Source organism: Phoca vitulina, unplaced genomic scaffold, assembly GCF_004348235.1.
Source record: "Phoca vitulina isolate PV1807 unplaced genomic scaffold, GSC_HSeal_1.0 scaffold36, whole genome shotgun sequence".
In the NCBI taxonomy this organism is placed as follows: domain Eukaryota; kingdom Metazoa; phylum Chordata; class Mammalia; order Carnivora; family Phocidae; genus Phoca; species Phoca vitulina.
In genome coordinates, this window is record NW_022589739.1 from 4,721,870 (window position 1) to 4,735,165 (window position 13,296).

At 46.5% G+C, this 13,296-nt stretch overlaps 1 protein-coding gene across 9 annotated transcripts in view; it reads right to left on the bottom strand.

Moving 5' to 3' along the window:
• The window catches only part of TEAD1 (TEA domain transcription factor 1), a 259,319-nt gene that overhangs the window by 164,118 nt on the left and 81,905 nt on the right, over positions 1-13,296 (bottom strand). For all 9 annotated transcript variants that reach the window (XM_032427318.1, XM_032427325.1, XM_032427324.1 and 6 more), the window contains exon 2: positions 11,205-11,460. In XM_032427318.1, the coding sequence (XP_032283209.1) occupies positions 11,205-11,361 (157 nt within the window). In that variant the 5' untranslated portion in view covers positions 11,362-11,460. The remainder of the gene's footprint in view (positions 1-11,204; positions 11,461-13,296) is intronic.

Sequence of the window (13,296 nt, forward strand, 5' to 3'; positions counted from 1 at the left end):
GAGAAGTTTGCCCCAATCTCTCCTTTCTGACCCCTTCCCTGGCAGAAACCCTGAAGGGGGAGTGGGGGAGGGAGGGGGCACATGCAGCTGGATCAATCCCTCCTTTAACCAAAACCAAAACACCCCTCTACCTAAGCCAGGGAAACAATCCTGCATGACAGCTCCAAAATATTCTTTCCTACCTTTCCAACAGGCCCTAAGAGGGCTTAACCTCACAGAAGTATTATTTTTAGAATTCAGTTCAAAGCACTTTCTCATACATAACTGCATTTCTCTCAGCATTGTTGAAAGGTAGGGAGAAAGATGTTGATTTCCTCATCCCATTCTACAGATGATGGCAACAAAGCACAAAAGAGCTTGTACGGCTATACAAAGATACATCACAAATAGGTATAGTATGAGAACAGCCAAAGAAATTGGGAGGAGGGAGGTAGGAAACATTAGCATTTTCTTGTGACCCCAAATATTCCTTCTACCACCTGCTTTTTACTAGGTCCATACCATTCCATTCACATCCTTGGGGTCATGTCCTCAAAGAAATTCTCCCAATATCTGGTTACTTTGATACATTTATTTACAAATTCACACTTCACGACTGTGAACTTCCACATCCAAGTGATTAATGAAGCCAACGCTGACGAGGCTCACCATGTTTAACTTCCTCTTCTCCTATGGCCATCACCCACGCTTGTATCAGCTGACCACGTTTGTGGCCACACCTCGAAACTCATCACTTGAAATCTCTCCACATCTAATCTCAGACACTGCCTCTCCCATGCATGACCACAGCCTCCTATCCTGCCTCCTCTCCTCACTCAGCAGAGCCTCTGGGCAGCACACATCATGATTTTGCCCCTCCAGCTTCACGTCGTCCCTTTCCCAACCTAGACTGGTACAAGCATGCTATCACTAGCACCTGGTGTCTCAAGTCCCAAGCTTTGACAACTGTCAAAATATGGATGAACAAATAGTCCTGGTGAAAAAAATGTATGTATCACAAAATCATGCCAATGGGCTTCCCAAAAAGTAACACTCTCTGCCTATACAAAAATTAATTCAAAATGGATTATAGACTTAAATGTAAAACATAAAACTATACACCTTTTTGAACAAAACATAGGAGAAAATCTTCAGGATCTAGAGCTAGGCAATGAGTTCTTAGACATGACATCAGAAGTACAATCTACAAAAGGGAAAATTAATAAAACTGGATCTTATCAAAATTAAAAACTTTTACTCTGTAGGATCCCATATGAAGAAAATGAAAAAAGCTACAGACCAGGAGCAAATATTTGCAAACCACACATCCAGCAAAGGACTTGTATCTAGAATAAAGAACTCCCAAAACTCAACAGTAAAAATATAAATAATCCAATTACACAATGGACAAAGGACATGAACAGACAGTTCACCAGACAGAATATACAGATGGCCAATAAGCACAGGAAAAGATGTGCAACATCATTAGTCATCGGGGAAATGCAAATCAAAACCACACAAGATATCACCATACACCTATCAGAATGGCTAAAACCAACAACAGTGACAACACCAAATGCTGGTGATGACGCAGACAACCTCAATCACAGGCGAAAACATGAAATGGTACAACTGCTCTGGAAGACAGGTGACTAGTTTAAAAAGAAAAAAAAAAAAAAAGCAGAAAGGCACAAGTACCACTCCTGGCCATTTTATCCCACAGAAATGACAACTCATGTTCACACAAAAACCTGTATATAGACGGTCACAGCAGCTTTATCTGTAATAACCAAAAACTAGAACCAGTCCATATGCCCTTAAACAGACATACCACAGAATACACTCAACAATAAAAAAGGAACAAGCTATTGATAACATACCAACAACCCGGGTGAATCTCCAGAGAATTATGCCGAATGGAAAAAACCCATCCCAAAAGGTTATATCCAGTATGATTCCATTATGTAACATGTTTGAAATGGCAACATTTTAGAAATTGAAGATTAATTAATGGCTGTCAGGAATTAAAGTGGGGGGGGGGGAGTAGGACAGAGTTGGGTGTGGTCATAAAAGGGCAACCCTAGATGGGGTGCCTGGGTGGCTCAGTCAGTTGAGCTCATCCAACTTGATTTCGGCTCAGGTCATGATCTTGGGGTCGTGAGATCAGGACCCACATCAGGCTCCAGGCTGGGCGTGCAGCCTGCTTGGGATTCTCTCTCCCTCACCCTCAAGAAAGAAAGAAAGAAAGAGAGAGAGAGAAAAAAAGAAAAGAGAAGAGAAGAGAAGAGAAGAGAAGAGAAGAGAAGAGAAGAGAAGAGAAAAGAAAAAAGAAAAAGGGCCACCCCAGGGATACTTGTGGTGTTTGGACTGTTCAGTATCCTCACTACGGTAGCAGATACACTCACCTACACACGTGATAACACTGTACAGAACTTCATACACACACATATATACCACACATACACAAGTACAAGTGGGAATGGGGAAATCTGAATAAGATCAATGGATTATATAATGAATTACATATCAACGTTAATATCCTGGTTGTGATAGGATATAATAGTTTTGTGAAATCTAACCATTGGGAGAAAATGGACAAAGTGTACAAAGGATCGCTGTATTATTTCCTACAATGGCACGTGAATTTACAATGATCTCAATACAAATTTCAATTAAAAAAAGAAAATAAGGCTCTCCAGGTTCTCTTGGGGCCACCTGCCAGTGCTGGGCCAAAATTTTTACTCACACCACCTCCCCCCACCCCCCGCCGGCATCTCTACTAAGCCTGCTCTACTTTTCAAGAGCCCACAGCCCACCTCAGCCCCACGGCCTTACTCCCCATCTGGTCCTACAATGTGCCTCCAAGTAAGAGAAGCTCCACCCTCTTCAAAGTCGCTTCTGGGTTTTGTGTCATCAGACAGATCCTCACACCTCGTCAATTTTTCTCCCGTGCTAACCAACGGTCTCTCCCCTGTCCTAAGGGAAGTCTTCCTTTAACTGTTCGTGTCCTTCAAGATACCATCTCATGGCTACTCCTGTGTGTGGCCAAACCTCTCCAAAGACTGGGCCACAGTCATGCTCTGTCTGTCTTGGTAGAAAGGAAACATTAACTGAATAATGTAGTTTACTTCCTGTACCCAAACCTTGTAAAGGACAGTTTCAAATGTTAAGTCTCATTCTCTGCTCATTTCTTTCTTTCACTCACTCTAAAAATGTGCTCCTGTCCTCCCAGGCCCAGGCTGTGGCCTCCTAGCCCTCTGGCTCTCAAGCTGGCTGATCATCCAAATTACCCAGGGAGCTTTAGAAAATAGAGATTCCCAGACCGTACTCCCAGAGGTTCTGATTCAGTCGGTCTGAGTCAGTTTTTGTTTTCATTTCTTTTTAAGCTTCTCAAGTGCTTCTGCTGCTGCTGGTCAGGCTGGGGAACCACCGATGGGTCTCGCTTTTTCTTACAAAGGCAAGCTCTTCATTCTCCCACTGCTATAGGCACCTCATCTGAAATCCATGCCAGCTTCACAGTGCCCCACGGTGAGCCTGTGCCTCACAGGCCATCCCCACCGCTCTCACCAGCTCCGGGGACCACTTTGCTGTTGGCGAGCCCCCACACAGCCTTGGTGGCCACCCGGTACCCTCAAGCACATGACAAAACTCAACCTTTCATTCTTCCCCTCTCTACAAACCTGCTTCTCCTGTCTCCACTCCCCACGCTTCATCCTCCAGGCCCCCTGCAGCAGAACCCTGACACCACTCAACTCCTCCTTCTCTTTCACAAATCCCATCAGGTCAGCCAGTCCTGTTGGTTCCATGTCTGAAACTTCTCCACCCAACACGCCAGTACCTGGTCCAGGCCTCTTCCTCTCCCCGCTGGGCTCCTGCAATAGGCATCTAACTTGTCTACACGCCTGCACAGCCAGCTTCGTAAGACACAGGCTGAGTCACATCATCTCTCCGGGAAAAACGTAATGGCTTCCCTTTGTCCTCAGAATGAGCACCAGACACCATGGCGTGACATTCAAGGTCCTCCATGATATAGAGGCGGCCCATGTTTCCAGGCTGGCCCACCATCACCCTCCTGGATACACCCTCGTTTCTCAGAGCACAAGAGCTGTGCCCTTTCAGGGCTCTGTGCCTCTATCACACTGTCCGCTTAGACCTGAATGCCCTTTCCTTCTCTCCCCATGGCAGCAAGTCTAGACCCAGTCTCCAGACATCACCTCGAGTTGTATGCAACGATCCTACAACTACACGCAAGCATGCCTCTTCCTATGGAGAAGAGCCACAACTTTCTACAGATTCTCAAAGGGGTCTATAGTCCAAAGTAAGTAAAAAACAAACGTGAAGTGGCCTTTTCCCATTCCAAGTTAACTCAGAGAAGTCTGCCTCTCTGCCTCTGATTCTTTCATTCTCTTGCATTCTCAACTAGAGACCCGTGCATTTCCCAGTCATGAATGATCACACTTTCCACTGCCCTACCACTAAGCTCTGGATATCTCTAGTGCAGAATAGACTTCCTTCCATACCGGTATGTCCAGCTGACCCTTGAACAACACAGAGGTTAGGGGCGCCGACCCCCTGCAGAGTCAAAAATTCAAGTATAATTTTTGACTTCCCAAAAACTTAATTCCTAGTAATAGCCTAATGTTGATGGGAAGCCTTACCAATAACAAACAGTCAATGAACACATATTTTGTACGTTACATGTACTGCATACTGCAGTCTTCCAGTAAAGTAAGCTGAAGTAAATTATTTTTTATTATTTATTTATTTTTGTTGTTGTTGTTGTTTTTAATCTACTTTAATTATCTCAACTCGTTGGAGTGTTTTGTGTCCTTCTACTTAACGTGTGATTACGATTCAGTTGGGTTTACGGCTGCCATCTTTGATTCTTGTCTGATCTCAGTTTTCCTGCCAGTCTACCAGTGAGGACCGTGGGAGCCCGGCGGTAAAGTAAATTATTTTTTAAATCATAAGGAAGAGAAAATACATTTACGGTACTGTACTGTATTTATCTAAAAAAACCTGCATAGAAGTAGATCTGCACAGCTTGGATTTTAAACCCATGTTGTTCAAGGATCAACTGTAGGTAATTGCATAAACTGGCTTGGTTTCAGATTTGGTCAGCTCCACCACTTCTTTACTGTGTGACCTTGAGCAATTAACTTGACCTTGGGCCTTAGCTTCCTCAGCTATAAAAATGGGGATATTTGCAGGACCTATACCACTGGGCTGTCATGAGGAATAAACAAGACAACACATTCTAAAACAAAAAAGCCCACAGTCACTGGTCACATGGGTCGCTATGTTAAAGATTTTACATCTGCTGTCCCCATTCACAAAGCACAGTGCAGGCCCGCAATAAATGACTTCTGAATCCATGTCTTCCCTGAATCCCAGGGCTCATCCACTGCCGTGGTAAAGCAGTTAGAAAGCATAACATGGTAATACTTCAACATTCTTTTCCTTTTTTTCTCTTATGACCAATTCTTGAGCCATCCTACTTTCTATCCAGATTGTACAAGGGCTCATACCTTGTGCATAAACCTTTGCACGCCCCCCACACATTAAACTCCCCGGTCAAAACGCTGATGATGCTGGCTTTGCTATTCTCACAGGAACCAAACTATTTCAAAACCCCCATTACTCATTTGTTCTGAGGAGTCCAGAATTAACCCTCATTCTACTACTGTGCCTACTGGGCAGAAATCCTTCCTACCTCTTGAACTAAAGTCTGCCAACACGAAAGCAAAAACCAGGGCTGCTGCTTTCTCAATCTAGGAAGACCATTAAATATGCAAACATCTTTCTCCTTTTTTCCCCTGCTTTCTCCCTTTTTTCTAGCCAGTGCCTCTAACAGTAGAGGCCCTCTAGGCTCAGGATTACTCACCGACCTTTCTTTGTTTTAACGACTTTTCTTTGTTTAGACCCATTATTCTGATATGCATATATTCAACAAACATTACTGATACCTTCTGTGTCAGGGTGGGATCCTTGCCTTACAGGGCTTCTAGTCTGTTCTAACGGCCCAGTTCTTTGTGCTTCACATTTGCAGCGAACTCACTTGAAATAATACCCTGAATCACTGGTCAGACAGAAAGAGGAAATCAAAGATGCCACATGATGTCCAGATGCAGAAAAACAAGTTCACCTCAGGCGCCACGCGTCACTTTTCCAAGTGGCCTGGAGATCCCATAGGGCTTGGATTTTATAGCCATTTCCACATCAGGGCCTCTGGGGCCTCCAGACATAGGCCACCTTCCTGGTCTTGAAAAGGGATGCTCCTCATTTTCCCAAGCAGTTCTCTAAGCCAGGAGGAGCCTGGGGACCACAGACTTCAGTCTCTGACTGACTAACCAATGCTCACTTGCGCCTGCCTGTGTGCACCCATGCTGACATCCCCCGCCACCACCTCACTACAATGGCCCCCTTCCCTCTTCTGTCAGTGCTTCTAAGAAGTAGGCAGAGGGGCCATTCCAAGTCCACTGCTCCCCCAGCTGGCAGGGCTCAGGTCGGCAACTGGAGAGGACTGGCCCAGAGACGTCTTCCTTCTCAACCCGCCCCCCCCCCAAATTTATCCAGTCCTCACAGTTCTTCTCTCCAGGGCTAACCAGTAGGCCTGGCATCACAGCAAGAAAGGGGCCATCCCTGGAGCTGTCCCCAGGCAAGGACCTTGAAGACATTTGCTCATAAAAGGAGAAAACCATTGCCCAGCAATTGCTCTGGCCAGGCCGCCTGTAGGATCTCAGGGCACCAGAATCTTCCAGACAGCTTCCTGGCCACCAGCAGGGCCAGCCTTGTGATCTAGGATCCTCCCTGCTGCGTTATTTGAGAAGCTTTCTTCCTGCCAGCATTGGGCCAGGTGCCCTGGACGCTGGTGGCCAAGAACAGGCTTCAAAAGGCTAAGTGGAAGGTGACCATCTTCAAAGGGCCCTCCGACTTCCCAGAAAGCTCTGGCACATGGCCCTGACCCGAGGTCAGAGTTTCCTGCAAAGGAACTTGTGACGGCTCCATGAGGGCAGGGACCACGTCTGTCTGGTTCACTGGCGTATCCCCAACAGCCCCGAGCCCCGGGCTGGGATACAGGCGGTGCTCAATATTGATTCGTCATTAACATACAATGACCTCCACCAAGGAAGGAAGGAAGACATGTGGAAAGAGCCCAGCTTTGGGGGTCAGACCGACCCAGATTTGAACCCTTCCGGCTCTGCTCCTCATGTGCATCCTCACCTACACGGCGGGGATTAGAATACCCATCTCACAGTGTTGTTGTGAGCAGTAGATGGCAATCATACATGAAGCCTGTAACCCAGGTCAGGGCAAGAGCACTCTCCGTTTTCAGTTCAGCTCTCACCCGAAGCCCGACACTGTGCCAGCGTGGTAGGGGGAATCCCAGAGCACAATTCATTTGTTTAACTCTTACAACCATCCCATGAAGTAGGATCTACTTAAATCCCTTTTGCGTTTGTGGAAAATAGAGGCACAAGGAGGAAAAGCAACTTGCCCAAAGTCTGGTATCTAGAAGTGGCAGGGCCAAGCCTCCTTGCGATTCCAAAGTCCAAAATTTTAGGGGCTACATTTCTGTCTTTAAAGCCATTGGTCAAGGCATGTTTGCACCTACCCCTACCCCTATATGATTATGGGAGATACTGGACCACACTGCTAGACCGGAGTTTTCAGCGGCAAAACAAAAAGGCATCCAGGCATCCCCGTGGTTCACGGCTTTGTTTTAAACTAATGGCCTGTTCCTATGAAATTCAATCTCAGGCAAGTTTGCTGATCAAAAACCTCTCTCCTCTCCTGTCCTCTTGCTATCTCCTCTCCAACTATCTACCAGAAAAAGAGACACACAGCTATGTAAAAGTAGGAAAAAGGAAAGGAAAGCAGAGAGTGAAAGAAAGAGCGTGAGCGTGAGTGTGCGTGCTCTCAGGAACAGAGAGGTCTCACTCTCCTAACTATCCCTAAAGACAGCTGCCCACACAGAAGGTCCCGGGGCAGAAGTAGTCTGTCCACATGGAGGCCAACCACATCAAGTCTCGGTGACCCCATGCACCCGAGCAGCAGAGAGAGAATTAAGCCATCTCTTCTAATGGCCCAAACCTCTTCGTAAAGAGAGCTTTCCATTTTCCCCCTCTATAAGACTGCATTTGCCCTACTGCCAACCACAGAGGAAATGTCATTACCAAAATAAATCAGTGCTGCACTTGACCTTGCTTCTCAACTGGCTCAGGATTCGTGACATCACAATACACTCTACAAATGCTCAGAAATATCGGAAAACCGCCCCCTCACATCAAAAACACTTGGTATTTCACTAAAAGGCATTAAATTACTTTGATTTTACTCTATGGAATCTAAAATGCTTTCCAGGTTTTCACTTTCAAAATGCTGAAAAGAAAAAGTACGCTCATAGGACCTTAGGAAACTTCAACTCCTGGTCTGGTCTGGGTGCTGGTTCGTGGGTGGTAAGATGGGGAGCAGGCCAGAAGCCAGGGAACAGTAGGCTCTCACCCCACACTGCTCACTGACTCAGCTCCCAGGTGGTGGGGGCTTCCCCATGGAGGCTCCCAAGGCAAATTCCCGCCCCCCCAAAGTCACAGGCAGGTCATCAGCAGCTCCCAGGCATCTGGGGCAGTTCTCCTAAGGGCCTAGTCTTCAGCTCCCAAATCCCTGCTAACCACCATGTTTCCCTTTCAAATTAGCAGAAGCAGCACAACTCCTCCATGGTGGCCAAAGAGATGGGGTTAATGAGATAGGGTTGCAGGCAGTGTTCTCTCCCCAAGGCAGCTGCTTGGAGATGGCACAGTTTCAAGGGCCCTGCAGCAAATGCACTTCCTGCACACCCCCCTCCCCCAATCTGGACACACGACCATGCAGCTGTAATTCCTAATGCTGCTTGCTCAAAAGACCACCCCATCTTCAATCAGGTTGGTCATTAACACAGTAAGTCAATGGAATGCTGATTTAAGGGAAAAAAGAATTTGTATATTAAGAACAAGAGCTCTCAGGAAGCACTGGGAATCTGACTGTCACGGGTATTAAAGACATGCTCCCACAACCAGCACTGTGTCCGTCAACACACTCCTCACTCTTGCTGAGGTACAAGTCACAGAATCACAGCATCACAAAACGCACAGGTCCCGAGGACCCAAAGACATCAACTACTTGACTCTTTTTCTTCAGGGGAGAAAACAGAGACACAGGCCAAGGGGTAAGACTGTCCACTGGGGGTAAAGGACTCAAATCCCGAGCTTCTCAGTGATTTTTCCATATTTAGCCCAGTGCCTCTGACACCCAGTGACCAACAAGAGCTCTTACACACTTATTTCCACAAAAAATTATTTCTATGATGGTGTTACAGGCAGACGGGCTAAGCCTACCACGGCTGCTACATAAAAAGTAAAATCAACAGAGAAGACAACCAAACTGGAGTTGACAAAATTAACTTTTGCTTTGAATCGCTCTCAGCGTGAAACCTCACTCCTAAAGTGGAAGTGCCAGGATGAGAAATGAAGGGCGGGAGTCATCCCCAACCAGGATGTCCAACACCAGGCCGATATTTTAGATTACAATTTCTGGGCAAACAAATGGGAGTTGAACAAGATAGAGCAGCCTAAAGCCACCTTCACAGGTAGAAATGAAATCAGCTTCGAAGAAGGCTCAAAGATTAAAGTACTTTGCTCTGCATTTAAAATGGGGGACTGGGGGGGGGGTTGCATCTTTAGATACAAAGGTAAGACCTTGCAGGTCAATAACCAGGCTGGGGAAGGGTAGCCCAGCAAAGACAGACAGACACACACACACACACACTCAGAGGCCCTGAAACTTTCTGCCCACAGCAGCTGACATGGTTCACCCTGAGTCCATTTCACGAATGGACACGAAGAAGCTTCTCTGGCTACAAAGGATCACATGGGAGCGTAAAACAAATGAAGGCTTGGGCTCTCTCTCCCCCGTGTGCGTGGCACTGACAGGCTAGAGACTCTGATGCTGCAGAAAGCAACATTTCCCTTGTTTCCATTACATCATCCAGGCTGGGGAAGGGGAGGGCGGGGACCACAGCTGGTAGCAGCTGCACCACCATCTGCTTTCTCCTTAGCTGCGTGCGCCAGTTTGAGCGGCAGTCTCCTACGGCCCCTGATAGAGGAGGCGCGGTATTAAAGGTACAACACCCTATTATGGAAAAGCTTTCAAATTATTTGGAAATAAATCACTTCCATGATAAGTTAACAACCCCAGGAAGGTTGCTGAGCCAGTTCTCTTTGAGTTTCGGTTATTTGTTTGCATCTCTTTAGACTCAGCTACAGTGCAAACTCTGTCAACTCAACGTGCCCAATTAGACAAGCAGAATGTACAAGCAACCACCTGCCATCTGCTTCCCAAAATGTAAGCAGCCAAAAAAGTACAGGTCTGCAGCTGGAAGCATTTACGGAAGGAGCAGGGAATAGTCAAACCTAGTACACAAGCCCCAGACTGGCAACAGCTACATGCTGCTGCCTTCGGCATCCCAAGCCATTCAGTTGACCAGTCTTGTCTTCTTGGGCACTCCTGAAGTTTCCTTTGAAACACACTGCTAGGCATCCCCTTGTAGAAGGGGAGACTGGTGAGAGCCTGGGGGTTAACCCCTTGGCCGGCCACTCAACTGCCAACGTGCAACAAAGCAGTAAAATGGTGGTTTGAAGGTCTGATCAAGCTACACACCCATCTCATCTGGCCGATACAGGGCTGTGTTTAAAAAACAAAGTGCTGGCTTTTAAAAATGAGTGATAAGCATCTATATTGCTACCTCTTCCTGGGGTGGGGGGTGGGGAGGGGAGAATCAAGAGATTTGTCAACACAAGGCCCCATTTCCATGTGGCACCAGTCAATTACCAGGAGCTACTGAGCGGCAGGCTTCCATGAGATTGGGCATGTGCTCTGAAGAACCATACCCCACCCGTGGGGGTCCGCATATGCCACTACAACTAAATCCCTACCTGGACCCTGAGAGCTTTTCTCTAATGCTGTTGAGTGTGTAGAAGAACAAGAAAACCCCAGAGAATGATTTCCCAATGGTCCTTTACGGACTCTTCTGGTTGGTTGAGATTTAGACCCTTGGATGGCCAACTAAAACTCTACAAAGATCATTCCACCCAATACAATGAATGGATCTCAGTAGAGGGCTAACTGCAATCACCCCTTATCATAAAAGCACATCGCAGCATCTCAAAGGAGCATTCCAGACCGCTTACCATACATCTTGCCTTCGTCTGATAAGATGATTTTCCTCCTCCCGCATGGTGGGTAGATAGCCAAGGCTTCCTGAAAGCTCTGCTCAATGTCGGGGCTCCAGACTCCTTCTGCATCATTGTCAATTGGCTTATCCGCAGAGTCGCTCATTCTTTCCATGTTTTCGGCAGGGCTCTCACTGCCGCTCCAGCTGCTGGGCTCAATTTTGGCAGTTGGATTTTCCAAGCCGAAGCCTGGAGCCTTTTCAAGAAAATAAACCTAAGAGAGAAATGAAAAGATAGTATAAGGACAAGGTAATGACCAACAATACTGCTCTTCCTCGCTCTATTACCTATTCTTCAGGCACCAGCTTTGCTTGGAGAAGAACTCCTAGTGGAGAATACAGAATTTGGGGATCCAAGTGGCTTTTGTTCTTCACATATCGCGTTAAACACGCATACAGGTAGGCAGAAACTGGATAATCTTCACAGATGTGAGAATGGGGCTCCCTTCGAGTTGCAAGTTCACCGTGAATCCGGCAAAAACACTGACCAGATGCCTACAACCTACCAGGAGCACTTCGCTCACGGATAATCAAATGTCCACAGCAAAACAAGCTGTTTCAAAGAAAATAAAGTAAAACAATTGCTGTGGCAATTGGCACGATAACTTGAAAATGTCAAACCATCCCAGTATTTGTCACTGAGATCACTGAAATGCAAGACGGTGGCAGGCTGGAGGAAGGAGGAGATAATTTTGTTATCACAAATACTCATTCCACTAAAACAGCAATACCAGGGGCCCTGTATCTGCTCCTGGACAGCATTTTTCAGCAGGACTTCTGCCCTACACACTCAGGTCACTTTGCCACTCTCTGCTTCTAGACTATAACCTTGAAGCAGGGACCAAGCTGTCCCCACTCCTGCCTTCCCCGCACCAACTACAAGGGGCCAGCGCATTTGCAGAAATGTTTTACACCTACATGGGGCACTTCATCCGGGAGCCTACTTGGAATTTCTGATCACATGAAAACCATAGGGAGTCTTTCATTTATTTTTCTGTAGCACTGAAGATTACAGAACCAAAAGAAATTTTTCTCAAAGATTTATTCGCCTTAAATTATGCATGTAACCTATGGTCATAATGGGATAAGCTTTCCAAACAAATGTCAAACTGGCACAAACACCAATGTGAAAATGATCTAATCCAGTACCCCCTGCTGTCTGCACACTAACATATCAATATTCCTTTGTTGAAAAGGCATCAGATCATTAATTCAAAGGCTTCCCCAAAAAGGGAGAAGGAATGCTCCTGGGGATGGATCGAAGAGGGGAGGCCCCGGGCTTGAGTGGGGAAGCAGTCACCTGAGAGCAAGCAACCTGTCTTCTCTCTCCTTCTCTCTCCCAGCTGCCGCCCTTCCACCTGCCCTCCCCCAGCTGTGTATATCAACAGATCCCAGGTGCAGAAACTCAGGGGCCCATGAACGTTACACAATTAATGGTGTAACTAGTGGGTGCTTTTGGCTTCGTACCCTGACAGCTTTTGGGATCTAGCAGCACCTGGATAAAAGAAACCCTCAGGTTGTCTGCTTTTAAATGCTGCCATGGATCCATCATTCAAAGAACTTGTCAGCAAAATATTTACTACTTCTTACCAACACATGTACATTAACACAGGACTCTACAAACTACCCAATGTTGAGAGGTATCAATTATGCCACAAGAAAAGGTTTCGTGATTGACCTGCAGATGAACTCCACAATGCCTCCAGTGTGGGTCTTTTGAATTCTCAAATTATTACATTTCTTTTTTTTGTGGGGATTTTGGAGGCTCACAAAAATTCAAGCTGAACTGTACCATTCTACCCTAAAGTCTGTTCCGCCTCCAAAGCAGTTTATTGGCAAAAGTATGAGAAGATGAGCAAACGCTCTGAGGTAGTGACTAATCCACCTTGTCCCTCTCCACCTGACCCAAAAACAGAACAAAACAAAACAAATGGCACACACAAAAGCCCAGGCCTGTCCCTGAGCTCTGAGCCGCTCACAGCAGTATGAACTCACTGCAGGGAGCCACATTTTAGCATGAGCAGTGGATGTGCCCAGCATGCAACCACGAC